The sequence below is a fragment of the Stenella coeruleoalba genome (assembly GCF_951394435.1).
Source record: "Stenella coeruleoalba genome assembly, chromosome: 13".
Taxonomy (NCBI): Eukaryota; Metazoa; Chordata; class Mammalia; order Artiodactyla; family Delphinidae; genus Stenella; species Stenella coeruleoalba.
In genome coordinates, this window is record NC_137159.1 from 28,451,547 (window position 1) to 28,462,226 (window position 10,680).

At 52.4% G+C, this 10,680-nt stretch overlaps 1 protein-coding gene across 1 annotated transcript; it reads right to left on the reverse strand.

The window, feature by feature from the left end:
* Nucleotides 1-4,452: 4,452 nt before the first annotated feature.
* Nucleotides 4,453-10,295, reverse strand: SPR (sepiapterin reductase). Its single transcript, XM_079941325.1, has 3 exons — nucleotides 9,786-10,295; nucleotides 8,925-9,215; nucleotides 4,453-5,384 (listed from the first exon to the last, which is right to left on the reverse strand). Exons 1-3 carry the CDS (start codon nucleotides 10,105-10,107, stop codon nucleotides 5,194-5,196), a joined length of 804 nt encoding a protein of 267 aa, XP_079797451.1. The 5' UTR covers nucleotides 10,108-10,295; the 3' UTR covers nucleotides 4,453-5,193.
* Nucleotides 10,296-10,680: the final 385 nt, after the last annotated feature.

The window sequence follows — 10,680 nt, forward strand, 5'->3', positions numbered from 1 at the left end:
CATCTTTCTCTCACTGTCCTGTTCACTCTGCCTCCGTCTTTCACCCTCGCTGTGTGTCCTGGATGCTCCAGAGAGGAGACCTGCCTCCTCTCCGCTCCCTCGCTTAGCCTGGTCCCTTTCCTGTCACACCCGGCAGGCCTCAAGGACAGACCCTTAGAGAAAGCCCGCTTTGTTTCAGAGGACAATGCAGCTGCCCCTGCCCTGGGCACAGGGCTCCTGCCCAGGGGGACAGAGTGGTGGAATCTGGAGCCATCCCGAGGCCAAGAGAGCAGCTCCTCCCTCCCTGCCTTGGTCACAGTCTTCAGGCTTGGCCTTCTTCTCCTACTGAGCCAGCTTACCCTGCCATTCATCATTTATGTGCAGGCCTCTTTTGCTTCCCAAAGTTGTCAATCTCCCTCTTGTTATTCCCAACTCCCAGCACAAGCTAAGCCTAGCCATGGCCCTGTGCTGATCCCAGATCTGGACTCACAATGACCCTGACCTTGGCCATACGTTGCTCACTAGTTCTGACCTCAGACTAACCCCAACCCTTAAGCCTGACTCTGTCCCTTGAACTTCCCTTTCTTTGAGGGGCTGGCTCCTTTGATCTCTGCCAATACCACCTGGGTTTGCAAGGTTCACAGCTCACTTTTTAAATTAATTAATGACTTTTCACAGCTCACTTTGTAATGCTGTAGCGCAAGTGGGGACATATCTAGATCCACTGAATTGGAGTCTGCGGTAAAGGAGAAACAATGGGAGAGCGATTTTTTTTAACTCGCTGGGTGATTCTGACACAGGCCAGTCTTACCTTTGTCCACAATACATACATGCGGGCTTTCCTTTAGGGATTCCAAGGGGCAATCCAAGGGGGGTTTGAACCCCCGCATGGGATGCCTGGGCTGGGTGGGGGCTTGTCTGCAGGGACCTGACTCCCAGGCACCGGTCATCACACCCAAGCCCTTTCAAATGCTTTACTATACACCTGGCAGTGGGCCACTAGAGCACTGACTTGTTCACTCTCTCATTCATTTTTCATCAAACGCTCAACAAGGTCCCAGTGGATTAAGTCTGGGTAAGGTCTGTGGGATACACACAGCCCCTTGAGCCTGAGACCTTGGATCCCCAGGGTCAAGCTGGGCCTTGGAAGGGCAGGGCCTGGCAGGAAAGACCTCTGCAGCAGCTGGACCAAGACCTGAACCAGAGTATGGGCCAGACAGACTCCTGTGGCCCCAAGAGGAGGCACCGGGCCTGGAAAGTGGGAGCTAGGCCCCTCTCTTCCCTTGCCCTGGGGTGGGGTTGGGGGACATGGGCCCTGGGCTAAGAGACCACTAGACAGCTTGCAGGTCAGTCAGCTGAGGAATCATCTGAGCCCGTGGAGTCAGCTGGGGGTGGGCCTGAGAGGTGGATCCCCCAAAGGAAAAAGGAAACTTCCATCTCCCTTCCTTTCTTTTCCTGACCCCTTCCTGAAAATCAAAGGTCAGGGCTCTCCCAGCTCACACTAAGGACAGTTAGGGCTGACGGGATGGGTGAAATGGGAGACAAAGGGGGTGCTAGGGGAGTCTTTCTGTGAGTAACAATAATTTGGGTGGGGCTGGGGAGGTGGGCTTTACTTCAAAAGTCCCAGAGAACATCCAGCATTAGTCCCATCTCCCAGCACTGCAGGCAGAAGACCTTGGGATCGGGGCAGGGGAGCACGGACGGCTCATTCCCTCCTCTCTCCAGCCACGCTTTGACCCTCCCCATGCTGGTCCCAGAGGCTCAGAGTGAATCCTCAGCTAACGTCCCTGCAAGCTGCCTAGTGGCTTCAGGTCCACACCCCTTCGCTCCTCTACCCCAGATCACTGTCAGTTGCTCTGGGGGCCCCGCCCCGGCCACTGGCAGTGCCCTTCGCCCACCTTCCTGTCGCCACATAGGACCCCAGTGGTGAGGGCGCATGGCTGGGCACTGTGAGTGGGAATTACTGCACACACATCAGCACAGGGGGCTGTGTTCTGTGGGGAGAGACTGGGGGAGGGGAGGCCGGAAGGCAGTAGCCCAGAGCCCAGCTCTGAGGTGAGACACGGAGAGAGCAGGGTGGAGCACCGCCCCACGGGGTTTTCCTGAGTGGTGAGGTAGGAGCATCTCTGCACCTCCAGCCTCAGCTAACAGTGAACTCAAGCACCAGCCTGTATTTTATTCAGGGGACAAAGGACAGGAATTGGGGGTGGGGAGGGAGCTTCTGACCAGCCCAGTCCCAGCTGGTCATGCTCACAGACAGAGGTGCTGGAGCTCCCTGGGGTGGGCCTGGAATATTCCCCTCACTCTCCTGCTCCCACAGGCCAGCTGCTGGCCTCCAGCTCAGGGATATTAAACACAAAACCGAAAAACTACCAGCTCGTTCACGCCACAGACAAAGAAACCTTGTTTGTCTTTCGGCTAATCCAAGGCCCTGCACGGCAAGCAGCTGAGCTCTGGGCACGTGCAGGCATGTATTGTGTGTGTGTTCGCGTGCACTCCTGTGTGTGGTGGCCGAGGCCAGGCTGTGCACTCTGAGAACACTCGTGGCTTGTCCCTGGAGGCTGGCAAGAAAGTCTCCCTGCCCCAGTGGTGCAGGACCTGGGGAGGCTGAGTCCAGGCTAAGGAGCAAGATCTGGGCCAGAGCCCATGGATCACTTAGGAGGCCTGGGAAGCCTGCCGGGGAGAGTGATCCCAGCTCTTTCTGCCTCCCCAGTTCCCTGGGGGCCCCTGAGAGTCCAGAAGAGAGACAGGTCCAGGGTCTTTTCCAAGGCTCTTAAATCTCTGAGCTCAGAGAGGCTATGTCAGGTGTGGGAGGGCCTCGCCACCTTGTGGGGACATGTGGTACTCCTCATGAAGTCCCGGCCTTACCTCCTCCGAAGTCCTGGCCAACCAGCCCTCTGGAGAGGGAGTCAACCCCACGGGACATCACGTAGGGTTGTGCTTACTTATACCGCCCTTACACTCCCATGGGAGCAAGGGCCAGGTGAGGAAATCTGTCCCACACCCACCAGATAGAAGGGGTAGCCCAGGCTGCACAGCCCCACCTGCAGTGGCAAATCTGATGCCAGCAGATGCAGCCTGACCACACTTAGAGAAAGGTTTGTAGCAAAGAATCTTAGAGCTCATCTGTTCTAGGGAAACCGAAGCCCAAAGATAAGGCCCTGCCCAAGACCCACAGTATCTCCGACACAGAGCGAAGTGGGGCTAAGGGTTCGACTCCAAGGCTCAAGCGTTTTCCTGAGGGTCTGGTGAATCCAGGACCAGCTGTCCACACTGAACCCCAGTCCCACTGAGGCCCGGATTAGAGGCGGCGCAGTGAGAGTTCTTGCCACAGGTCAGCAAGGGGGAGGGCATCTGGGCCATGTGGAGATGAGGCTATACAAATGGGGCTCCGGGACGATCTGGATCTTGATATTAAAAAGAAATAAACTAGCATTTATGGGCACTTACTGCAATGCCAGCACTGTGCTAAACATTTACAAACATGAGGTCATTTAATACTCACAATGCCCCTTTGAGGGAGGCACCAATATAACCCACTTTTTTCAGACAAGGAAACTGAAGCAAGGGGAACAACTTGCCCTGGGTGGCAAAGCGGGGATCTGAGAACAGTGATTTTGACTCCACTGAGGGCAAAGGCTCTGCTGGACGAAGAAAGAGCATGAGTTGCTCACTCTCTCCCAGGGAACCTAGCAGGGCACTGCCAGCTTTGGCCCAGGGCCTGCCTCCAGAGATAGGCCCTGCCACTGGTTCTCCAGGAGGCACGGCCTCGGTGCGCCCTCTGCCGTGCGTGAGGAGGAACAGAGAGTTCTGTCCTGCTATCTGATGCAGGGCTGAGTCCTGAGACGGCTGGCAAGGACCATGGTCTCTCTTTCCAAATAAGGAGCAGGGACAATGGGCTGGCTGGCTGTAGACCACCACCACTGCAGAGCTCCCAGCCTGGCCCACATCTACTGATCCACAGAAGGATGGGTTTGGTCGCACCCCTGGTTTCTCAGGGCTTCTCCCTCTTAGAATCTTGTCCACCTCCCCCAAAGGCATGTTGGTCCTAAGTCCACCCCACTGAGGACCAGGACCGTGGGCCAGATGGACGTTACCAGGAGGGCCCACAAAAGGCCCCCTTAAGAGCTGGGATCCACTCAGAGCATTGCCATGTGGATAAAGGGCAGAGCTGGGAATCCAAGCGAGCCAGGGAAAGTACCCTTCCCCAAGGGCTGGGGTAGCTGCGAGTCAAGCCCTGAATGCTGGATACTCTTTAAACAGGTGAAGGGTGAGGAAAGGGTAATAAAGACTGGGTAAGAATAGGCAAAAGCATAAAGGAGGAACAGGTGTCTGGGCAAGTCACCTAGGCCAACTTTGTTTGAACTTGGGCTTACTACTGAGTGGAGCTCAGTGAGAAAAGGCAGATAGCCCCAAGACAACGCTGCAGGACATAAGGGCAGCACCCCAAGTTTGGATTAACTGCTTCAGGAACACCCCTTGGGTCCAGCAAACCAGGGACTTAGTCATGGGACCTGTACCAGAATCGAAAGCAGGCATTAATAAAGGACAATCCAAAAAATAAAATAAAATAAAACAAAATAAAAAATAAAGGACAATCCATGTTTTATTTGTATCTGCCTTTAACATGTACATAAACTCTCGGGGCCCCTTCCCCCATCTGGTGGATACATGGTAGGTTCTGGAGGGAGGAAGCATTAGAGTTAGGATACAGAGTTCACCTGAAGGTCCTGCTACCCTGAGCAAGGAGCTTCCCTGTGGGCTGAGACTTGCGCTGTCCTCCCTTCCCTCCAGGCCATCTGTGAATCGACACAGGCCCTCCTATTTGGCCCTAGCTCATCCCCTCTTCCCCATGGACTCTTCCCTCCTGCCATGGGCAGAACCATCCTCCTTTTTTCAGTGTTTTAGCTTCTTGTCCTGTTTTTCCCATCCCTAAAATTCTATTCCTGGGGAGAGAGAACACCAGCAGCCATAACTTGTCTCTCCTAAGCCTACTCCTAACTCAAGGTGGTCAATACAGACTCCTGAGAACTGGGAACTCCAGCCCCCTGGCACCCTCACAGCTGGCTGGATCCGAGGGCAGGACAGTAAGCATGAGTGCTTATCTGCGTAAGGCAGTGTTGGCAGTGCCACTGTGGCAGGATGTGGGGAGGCACAGGACTCCTGGGCATGCCTGAGAGGGGAAAGAAAGTCCTAAGAACCAAGGACGTGGGCTTATTCATCGTAGAAATCGACATGGGCTCCAGACTTGAACTTGTCCTTTTGCAGCAAATTCAGAAGTTTCTGGGCTGATATCCTGCAATCCACAAGTTCCCCTTTTGTCTTCAGATCCTGCAGCCTTTTTCGCAAGTCTGGGTCCACAGAGGTCTCCCGGGCTAACTGCTGCATGTCTGTGTCCAGGGGACCTAGGGGATGAACAGAAGAAGATGAGGCAGGGGCCCATGATGTATGTGTGGAGTTGGGTGGAGTCAGGTGTGGCCAGAGGCAACGCCTCATCTTGGCTGACACATGGTCAGGATCACCAAGGCTCCACACTGTCACCACTGAGCTCCAGACTCAAATTTCACTGTCCACTAAACATGGTCCCTCTAGACCACCAAATCTACAGATTCACACTACCCTATCACCCCTTCCCCAAGCCCCAGCAGCCAAGTGCAGAGAGAGACACCATCCCCATGGGAGAAGAAGAGTGAAGTGAGCACCCAACTTCCTTGGGGGATCCCGAGTCAGCCTGCTCCAGCACCAGGCCAACTCCCATGGCCCGAGGTGGCCCAGGGCCTGCCTCCAGAGATAGGCCCTGCCTATGAACCCAGGCCTCCAGCTCATCCTGACACCCAGCTCCAGTGGTCCCAGCAGCCCCAGGCAGTTCCCAAAGCCCCAGGCGGCTCCTGGAACTCCAGGCTCCTAGAGGGCCCCTGAGAAGCCAGGCCCCTGATCCACTCCAGCACCAGCTGGCTCCCATGGCCTCAAGTGGTTCCCATGGCGCCAGGCTCCCATGAACGCAGGCTTCTGGCACACCCCAGCACTAGCCAACTCCCGTGGCCCTACATGGCTCCTGTAGGTCACAGTGTCTGTGAACCTAGGCTTTAGGTGGGCACTCTCAAACCAGACTCCCAGTTGGTCTAGTGCCAGGATGACTACTGTGGACCCAGGCTTTGTACCCACCCCAGCAACAGGCTGCCTTAGGACTCTAGTGGCAAAACTGCCACAGACATCACCAGATGGCCCACCCAGAATCACTAAAAGAGTTGACTGGTGAAGGGCTCTGCCTACTGAACTCAGTCTATAAAGACTGGAAGAGGTGTCTACTTCCTCAAATGTACAAATACCAACACAAGGCCACAAGATCATGAATAATCAAGGAAACATGGCACCACTGAAGGGAAGTAATACAACTCTGATGACGGACCCTAAAGAAATGAGATGTATGAACTGCCTGACAAAGAATTCAGAATAATACTCTTAAAGAAATTCTGTGAACTCTAAGAAAACACAGACACCTAAATGAAATTAGGAAAACAATGCATGAACAAAAAGAGAAGTTCAACAAAGAAACAGAAACCATTTGAAAAAAAACAAACAAAAACAAACCAAAATCTAGAGTTGAAGAATACAATGACTGAACTGAAGAATTTGATAAGAGTTCAACAGCAGACTCAACCAAGCAGGAAAAATTAGTGAACTAGAAAACAGGGCATTTGAAATTATCTAGTCAGAGGAGCAAAAAGGAAAAAGAATGTAAAAGAGTGAAGAAAGACTACATGAACTAAGGATTACCATAAAAAGAAACAATCTCTGTATTATGGAGTCCCAGAGAGAAAAAAGGAACAGAAAGCTTAAAGAAATAATAGTTGAGAACTTCCCAAATCTCTGAGAAGAGATTTGCACATCCAAGTTTATGAAGCTAATATTTCAACCCCAAATTATCTTCTCCAAGACACCAGGACTAGATAGTTTCACTGGTAAACTGTGTCTGTTTTTTATGCCAATACCGTAATATTTTGATTACTGTAGCTTTGTAATATAGTTTGAAATCAAGGCGAGTGATGCTGGAGAACTTTGTTCTTCTTTCTCAAGATTGCTTTGGCTCATGAGGTTCCATACAAATTTTAGAATTGTTTGTTCTATTTCTGTGAAAAATGCCATTGGAAATTTGATAGGGATTGCATTAAATCTGTAGATTGGGTTGGATAGTATGGACATTTTAAAAATATTAATTCTTCCAATCCATGAGCATGGCATCTTTCCATTTTGTACCTTCTTCAAATTCTTTCATCAATGTCTTATAGTTTTCAGTTTACAGGTCTTTTACCTCCTTGGTTAAATTTATTCCCAGGTATTTTATTCTGTTTGATGCAACTGTAAACGGGACTATTAATTTTTCTTTCTGATACTTCATTATTAGTGTATAGAAATGCAACTGATTTTTTACATTGTTTTGTATCCTGCAACTTTACTGAATTTGTTTATTAGTTCTAACAATTTTTTGGTAAAGTCTCTAGGGTTTCCTATATATAATATGTCATCTGCAAATAGAGACAGTTTTACCTCTTCCTTCCCAATTTGGATGCCTTTTATTTTTCTTGTCTAATTGCTCTGACTGGGACTTCCAATACTATGTTGAATAGAAGTGGGAAGAATGGCTTCCTTGTCTTGTTCCTGATCTTAGAGGAAAAGCTTTTAGCTTTTCACCATTGAGTATATTAGTTGTGGGCTTGTCAACTTCCTCACGATGTCCAGGGCAGCCCCCTGAAATGTAACCCAGTCACATGGCACTCTAGAGTTTGCTCTGCTCCTGACTATGGTTTCCATTTGCTCTCTGTTGACTGAGTGAGTCCTAGGCTGAGCTCAGGGTGGGTGCTGAGTTGAATATTAGCTGCAAGAATAACTGAATTACATTAGGGAGGGACAGAAGGAGGATTGGGTACTAGAGAGCATAAGGAAGTAGAAACTGCATTGATCATGACCTTGGAGGCAAGGTTTGATCCTGGCTATGCTGCATCTGGACTTTGGTCGGGTTAATCTACCTCTTTGCCGCTAGGGTTCCAAGGGGAATAGACTACTGGATCTCTATCTAAGTTGCTCAGACATCATGCAACAGCTATGTCACCACCTTCTAATTCCAGCAACCTCAAGCTGAAAACAGAAGCCTCACTCTTAACAAAGGTGTACAGTGGCATCATGGTAGGATGATGAGAAACCAGACCAAGTACCACAAGACCCCCTACCCTTTAACTTTCATGAGGACGGGGCTCTATCTTATTTATCTCCGCATTCCCCAGTGTTCCAGCACAGTTCAGCATGGGATGGTCAGCATTCAACAATGTCTGTCTGCTCTTCATTCAGCTAACATTCACTGCGGACTGGCTCAGTGGGGTGCTTTACTAGGTGCTGGGGATATAAAGATGAATAGTGCATAATGCCTGCTTTCAAGGCTTTCCTATGCAGAGAGAGAAGTAGAGAAGTATATATAGATATAAAGATAATACAGTGTGATAAGTCCTATCTAACAATTACAAATGCTAACAATTAGATAGCCCTTCACAGTTTGGGATCACTTTCACATGTTTTACCTCATTCAGTCCTACAAACTGCCCTGTGAGACAGGTAGCATCTTCCCCGTTTCACACGAAGAAATGAGGTACAGGCCTGGAATTCAAATCCTAATCATCTCTCAAACTTTAACATCTCAGACTTTCTGGCCCCACCCCCAAGTTCAGGCAGCTGCCCACTCTCAATCCATACCTGATAACTAGAGCTCCCTGCCCCTGCCAGCACTAACTTTCTTGCAGCCTATATTTCCCTTAAGGAGTGATGGGTCATGATTCAAGGACAAAATATTCTATGGGTCCTTTCCTGGAGGAGACAGAGAAGGCTCCTTGCCCAGTCTCCAAAGGGTAACCAGCCGATTCTGGGGACAGGGATGGCAGTAATGCTTCACCTACCTGGGGCATAGCTCAGCACCCTCACACTAGGTTCCTCTGCGGCCAGAACCTGGAACATCATGTTACGGGCAGCCTTCCCCGCACAGTACGGTGCCCAGCCCTTGAAGGGCTGCAGGGCACAGACGGACGAGATATTAACCACAGTCCTACTGAGCCCAGGACTGTCCGGGAAGGCCTTCAGAATGCTGGAAGTCAGGCAGAGCATGGAGGTCAAGTTCAGAGCCCAGTAGTTGTTCACTTCAGCTGGGTCAGCCAGGTCTACGAAGCGTTTGGACACATCTCCAAGACTGCCTGAAAAAACAGACCTTAGGAATCACTCAGGGCAGGCGGGGTTTTCTCTTCTCCCAGCCCTCTTCAAACTCTTCCAGACACCTCCTTCCCATCCAGACCTAAAGGAGGAGTCTCCCTAGTGCTTCTGAAGACACCTCCCTCTTCCCAGCTCTGCAGACACGAATACCTGGGGAACCCACTCACCTGAAGCTTCAAAGTGAGAAAGCGCATGCCCTTCTCTGGGGCTGGGGTTCGGGGGAACTCTGGGGGCCATTTGGAGAAGTGGGGGAATTTACTTCTGCTGGGAGACCCCATGCCCTAACTCACGCCTCCGCCAGAGAGCGCTGAGCAAGACGATCAGAAAAGTTCTTGGCGTTGAAAGGTGAGGGGGGGAAGAAGGGGGAGAGAACGAGCCCCAGACATCACCAGGTCTTCCTCCACACCCCGCTGAAACTAGGGCTTTCAGGCGTCTTTTCAGACTTCTGGGAGTCACCTTTAAAGCTCTAAGAGGCGGGGGTGGTGAAAGGGAGGGAAAACAGAACTGGACGCTAAGCAGTATGCCAAGCGCTCACACGCCGGCGGGCGTCTTACCGGCATTGTTGATGAGCAGCACTCGCTGCAGGCCTTCGGGCCTGGGGAGCTCGCGCAGGGCACCGAGCAGCTGCTGCAAGCCGGCCTCGGCGCTCAGGTCGGCGGTCACCCGCACGAGGCGCAGGCCGGGCCACTCGGCGCCCAGCTCGGCCTCCAGCTGCCGCAGCGCCTCGTCACTGCGGGCGCTTAGGACCAGCACGGAGCCAGGCGACAGCAGCGGGGCCAAGAGATGGGCCAGCGTCCGTCCGAAGCCACGGGAAGCCCCGGTCAGCACGCACAAAGCGCGCCCCAGGCCTCCCACCATGCCGACGCAGCCCTCCATACCTCCTACCTCGGCAATCTTGAGCCGCGTCCCAAGACCCGGAAGTGGCCGGGGCGGCCTCGGTGGGAGGGGCCGCGGTGGGAGGAGGAGGAGGCCCCGCCCGGTGCGGGCGGGAACCTAAGGCTTCGGGCAGAGACAGGCCGCCCCTACTTTCTTTTGCAGTTGGCAGTGGAAGTGGAGTTGTCTGCAAACTCCGACAGAGCGCGAAAGCACTAAACCGGAAGGGCGGGAGGCGCGGCCCCCACCGGAAATCCTAGCCCAGTGCTGAGCGCGGGCCTCGTCCTTTACCCCGCTAGTCAGTTCAGTACCCCGCTGGGATGCATTCTCCTCCGAAGTCCAGACCCAACTTTCTTGCATAAGTGACTTCCCCCAGGTCAGGCCATCTTGCTCCTTGCTGGGCATCCCTGCACGTGGCACGTGCCAGTTTAGGGACTGGGGACCCTACTGGGCTAGGGAAACTCACCGCCCCCGGGAGCGACCTTTGGGAGAACACAAGTCTCCCCTCCATCAGATGTAAGAACCTCTTCTCCCTACTTGGCTCTGTGATCGCACTGATTCCCCTGCCTCTGAGAT